This window comes from Miscanthus floridulus, chromosome 13, assembly GCF_019320115.1.
Source record: "Miscanthus floridulus cultivar M001 chromosome 13, ASM1932011v1, whole genome shotgun sequence".
Taxonomy (NCBI): Eukaryota; Viridiplantae; Streptophyta; class Magnoliopsida; order Poales; family Poaceae; genus Miscanthus; species Miscanthus floridulus.
Genome location: NC_089592.1, coordinates 462,524 through 468,282, shown reverse-complemented (window position 1 = coordinate 468,282; position 5,759 = coordinate 462,524). Strand labels below are relative to the sequence as shown.

At 44.1% G+C, this 5,759-nt stretch overlaps 2 protein-coding genes across 2 annotated transcripts; both read right to left on the bottom strand.

Moving 5' to 3' along the window:
- Positions 1 to 3,174: 3,174 nt before the first annotated feature.
- Positions 3,175 to 3,450, bottom strand: LOC136501921 (non-specific lipid-transfer protein 2P-like). The gene has a single exon (XM_066497435.1). It carries the CDS (start codon positions 3,448 to 3,450, stop codon positions 3,175 to 3,177), a length of 276 nt encoding a protein of 91 aa, XP_066353532.1.
- A 1,741-nt stretch (positions 3,451 to 5,191) lies between these two features.
- On the bottom strand, positions 5,192 to 5,467 carry LOC136501920 (non-specific lipid-transfer protein 2P-like). The gene has a single exon (XM_066497434.1). It carries the CDS (start codon positions 5,465 to 5,467, stop codon positions 5,192 to 5,194), a length of 276 nt encoding a protein of 91 aa, XP_066353531.1.
- Positions 5,468 to 5,759: the final 292 nt, after the last annotated feature.

The following is a 5,759-nucleotide window of genomic DNA, read 5'->3' as shown; positions in this document are numbered from 1 at the left end:
AACACTTACCGGAGCCACTTGAGGGGTAGAGCGGAACATGAGGCAGAGTATTTGAGTAGACTAAAAGAGATGGAAGATAGAATGGAAGCACGGATTGAGGCGACCGTTGAAGCATGAGTCGAGCAAATTTTGCAGTCCAAGGGGTTAGTAGTACCACAAAACCCTACTCCTAGTGCCTTTAGCCCACAGTTTAGGGGTCGCAGCAGCTGCGGATCGACCCCGCTCGACGAAGAAGAGGCGAATGTGCCTCATTCGGTGGATGACATCACTGAACCCGTCAATGTCAGGTTGTACATCCGTCAGGAATGGACAAAGGACAAGGTGGCGCTCGGCCAGGCCTGGCCTGCGGGAGACGGGACAATTAATGGCCGCCCAATTCCACTAGGGTACGCTCGTGTCACCATTGACATAATACTTGATAAGAAGTATAACAAGATACCCATTGAGTACCCCGTAGCGGAAGACAGGCCGAAACTTGGTCAAAACAAGGGCTCTCAAGTCGCCTGGCGTAAGCGCTTCATTAAGCTTGACCATCAATTATCCTTTGATGATGAGGACGACTGCGAGTCTTCGCCCACCCACGATGATCACTCACCATCTCCCAACAGAGATCACTCCCCTCCTCATTCGGAGCCATCACCCCCGAGAAGACAAAGGTCTCCTTCTATTCCTCCTCGTCCGACTCCATCTTCATCAGCCCCGAGAAAAGAGACTCCTCCTCCTCCTCCTCCTCCATCTTCATCAGCGCTGGGAAAACAGAATTCTCGTCATCCTCCTCCTCCTCCACCTCAGCCCAAAACAAGATCAAGGACATCCTCGCAGTCGCAGAAAAGGTCCTTGGATTCGGTCGCTAATGCTCCCAAAGTGGACCAACATAAAAGAAAAAGGTCGTTCAGTGGCAGCGTTACCACCGTGATGAAAGACAAATTTACAGCACACATCTCGAAGGAAGATTGTGTTAGTTTCTTCAATCTATGTGCCTCACTGCCACCGTTTTTGTTGAAGTCCGAATACGAAAGGCAAACACAGAATAAATACGCTACAACAAGAGACGAAGAAATACACAATAAAGATTTAAGGAACATATAGAAGTACGTCGAAGACAACCTAGGATTAACCATAGAAGAGGCTGCGACCATCTATTATGATGTACAAGGGACGGCAACACCGGCAATGAAGTATGAAAGGGGCAATCTTTTGGTTCCCGATCATGAGTATAAAAATCTGACAACATATATGCGTCAGTTACATGAATATTGGCTCAAGCAACACAGACGGACGACTTTGGTTTCGAGTTTATTATCCGTTCGCCACATGTTTTCCATTATCCTGAAGAAGAGAAGTTCGATGTCGAGTGGGAGTGCTTGTTCCAGCTATACCAGAAACGCTCTCTCGATGTTCAAATGTTGACGTTGTGGACTATGTAAGTACCCTCTACGCACGATATTACAATTAACTACTCTCTCGAGACATAAATTGTTAGCTTTTGAGCACTTCCCATGATTTTATGTAGGTGTATAGCAAAATTTTGCATTCTAAAAAGCAAATGGGATTACATAGGCTTCTTGGACCCCATGCGAGTCAATGAGAGGACATGTCTAGGCCTCTATGGATGTGACGTGGAAGACATGAAACAGAGATTGATTGCTGTTTTCGACTAATTCACGATAAAGAAGAAAACCCACCTACTTCTAGCCTACAACTGCGAGTATGTGTTCTCGGCTTTTAATTTTATGCTTCTTTTTTCGTTAAGATTATTCGATAATTAGGATTCTGTTATTGCAGCAACCATTTCATCTTCATTTGTGTTAATCTTGCCAAAAATCTGCTCGAGGTGTGGGACTCAAAGAAAAAACCATTTCATCATCTGGATGCACTGGTGGCAGTGCTGAATTAGTAAACGATCCTAATAACATATTATTTTCTAATCACACATACCGCTTTCTAATGTTTCTCCTTTTAATGTTGCTCAGTGTCCAAAGAAGACATATCGGTGGGACGCCGGTCCCATTCAAGGTTGTCGAAATGGAGGGGAAGTACCTATCACAGCCGGCGGGAAACAATGAATGCGGGTTTTATATAATGTGGGCAATGCTTCGCTACATCGGCGGGAAATCGAAAGAAGCCGATAAGTTGGTGTGTATAATCCCCATTTCATTTATGTCTGTTAATAATTCAACAAAATGATTTACTGTTCCTCTTTGGATATCATCTTTTTTGAACGACAGCGCAAGAAATATAAGCACGAAAGGCTGCTAGACATGGAAATCGTCGCACTACAATCAAAGCTAGCAAAATTCATTTTAGCCGAGGTATTGGAAAAAGATAGAGTATTTTCCAGTATGGCCCAGAGCGGCTCGCCAGATTATTGTAGGAAGTCCGAGAAGCATGTGTGAAGTCCAAGAATATTTCTTTTTATTTTGAGGGATCGAGATGTGGATAAGAACATTTGAATTGTAATCGTAACATTTGTAATGTTTAATATTGATGGACCTGTCGTCTACATAGCGTATATAAAGCGAAACCCGATTCCACGAAAAAATATAAATTAAAATAAATTATAAAACAATAAAATACGAACGGGCCATCACCGCCGGTTAGCAACAAACCGGCAGTGTTGTCGTAACCATCACTGTCGGTTAGAAACAAACCGACAGTGTTGACTTGATCAACACTGCCGGTTTGATCCATGAACCGACACTGATATTTACTACAACACTGCCGGTTTGATCCACAAACCGACACTGATATTTACTACAACACTGTCGGTTTGATCCATGAACCGATAGTGTAGGCTTGCTCAACACTGCTGGCTTGAGCCAAGAACCGACACTCTTGAAGCAACCGTCACTGTCGGTTGGAACTACAAACCGACAGTGTTGTTCAACTGGACACTGCCGGGTGGAGCCAGGAACCGACACTGTTTCCTGTATATCAGTGTCGGTTTTTAAGGACTGGCAGTGATGTCAACCCCCCATCACTGCCGGTATGCCACTGTCGGTTCAAAATCCGGCAGTGAAGTAGGTTTTTGAACTGGCAGTGATGTCTAGATCTAGGGTAGTGTAATAGACAGATCCATCGACCTCCATTGACAATTCATTCACACAATTTATTTATTTATATACGGCACGTTACATGCACACAAGAGGTAACAAGGCACGCATGGGCATGGGCCTAGCAGTTGGGGATGGCCATGCCGCAGGAGGTGACCACTTTGCGGGCATTGGGGAGGTGTTTGCCGTAATTAGGGTTTTTCTGGTACTCGCACAGGCATGCCTCCTGTGCTCGCAGGTTGGAGCAGCACGCCGCCGTGGGTTTTGCCCCTTGGATGACCGCCGCCTTGCAACTCGCTAGTGCCGCGATGTTGCAGTCCGCCGACGCCCCGCCTGCGCTCGTCGCCACTACCACGGCAAGGGACAGGGCCACCAGCATCGCCACCGCCTTCGCCATGCCTGCTATCTCCACGAGTGAATGAAGGTTATAATGTTGAGATGTGTGGGCTGGTGGTGCATGGGAATGAATTGAAGCGCGCTCTGGCTTGGTATTTATACACACAAGGAGTCTACTACAAGAGTTAACATATATACTAAAATAAAAGTAGTGTGGACAGCATGATTCACTCCCTTCTACTATATATTATTATAATAAGAAAGTTTGCTTTAATTAATCTATATCTCTATATCTATCTATACTACTATATATCTAACATATTATCATATTATATAGCATTATATTTTATGTATTATTTTAAATATTAAAGTATGGAAATTTCTCTCCTTCGTCGGCCCGTCCCTCACTCCCACCACTCTTCCAGTTCACCCACCCCGGGCGCTGGAATTTTAGGCCTAGCTAGAGAAGACTATAATGGAGCTACAATATCCACTCTACATTATAGTAGTGTATTTCACTTTAATTTATATTTATACATAATCTCTATATCTATATCTATACTATCTAATATTAAATGGAGAAAATTTCTCTTATTCATCCCTCGGTTTGTCACTCTCCTTCTCCATCCATCTCCCACTTCTATCCTTCTTGGTCTGTCACTCTCTTCCCCATCTATCCCTCCAACACAACATCCATGGCCTATCTCTATCTATAGAGCTCATCTATCTATCTATCTCTCTCTCTATCTCTCCCTCTCTCTCTCTCTCTCTATCTCTATCTCTCTCTATATAAGTATTGTGTGGTTAAGTTTGGGGTACGTGGTCTATGTGAATTTGTATCTGAATTTATCTATGAAAATATTTTGAATGTGGTAACATATTTGAATAATTTATTCTAGGGAGAATAAAGCACGTACCAATTGACAAGCTGGATATTCAAGCATTGCATAATCCGTGAAGTACAAGGACCAGTATGGCCCAGAGCGGCTCGCCAGATTATTGTAGGAAGTCCGAGAAGCATGTGTGAAGTCCAAGAACATTTCTTTTTTATTTTGAGGGATCGAGATGTGGATAAGAACATTTGAATTGTAATCATAACATTTGTAATGTTTAATATTGATGGACCTGTCGTCTACGTAACGTATATAAAGCGAAACCCGATTCCAAAAAATATAAATTAAAATAAATTATAAAACAATAAAATACGAACGGGCCATCACCGCCGGTTAGCAACAAATCGGCAGTGTTGTCGTAACCATCACTGCCGGTTAGAAACAAACCGACAGTGTTGGCTTGATCAACACTGCCGGTTTGATCCATGAACCGACACTGATATTTACTACAACACTGCCGGTTTGATCCACGAACCGACACTGATATTTACTACAACACTGCCGGTTTGATCCATGAACCGAGAGTGTAGGCTTGCTCAACACTGCTGGCTTGAGCCAAGAACCGACACTCTTGAAACAACCGTCACTGTTGGTTGAAATTACAAACCGGCAGTGTTGTTCAACTGGACACTGCCGGGTGGAGCCAGGAACCGGCACTGTTTCCTGTATATTAGTTTCGGTTTTTAAGGATCGGCAGTGATGTCAACCCCCATCACTGTCGGTATGCCACTGTCGGTTCAAAATCCGACAGTGAAGTGGGTTTTTGAACCGGCAGTGATGTCTAGATCTAGGGTAGTGTAATAGACAGATCCATCGACCTCCATTGACGATTCATTCACACAATTTATTTATTTATATACGGCACGTTACATGCACACAAGAGGTAACAAGGCACGCATGGGCATGGGCCTAGCAGTTGGGGATGGCCATGCCGCAGGAGGTGACCACTTTGCGGGCATTGGGGAGGTGTTTGCCGTAATTAGGGTTTTTCTGGTACTCGCACAGGCATGCCTCCTGTGCTCGCAGGTTGGAGCAGCACGCCGCCGTGGGTTTTGCCCCTTGGATGACCGCCGCCTTGCAACTCGCTAGTGCCGCGATGTTGCAGTCCGCCGACGCCCCGCCTGCGCTCGTCGCCACTACCACGGCAAGGGACAGGGCCACCAGCATCGCCACCGCCTTCGCCATGCCTGCTATCTCCACGAGTGAATGAAGGTTATAATGTTGAGATGTGTGGGCTGGTGGTGCATGGGAATGAATTGAAGCGCGCTCTGGCTTGGTATTTATACACAAGGAGTCTACTACAAGAGTTAACATACTAAAATAAAAGTAGTGTGGACAGCATGATTCACTCCCTTCTACTATATATTATTATAATAAGAAAGTTTGCTTTAATTAATCTATATCTCTATATCTATACTACTATATATCTAACATATTATCATATTATATAGCATTATATTTTAGATATTATTTTAAA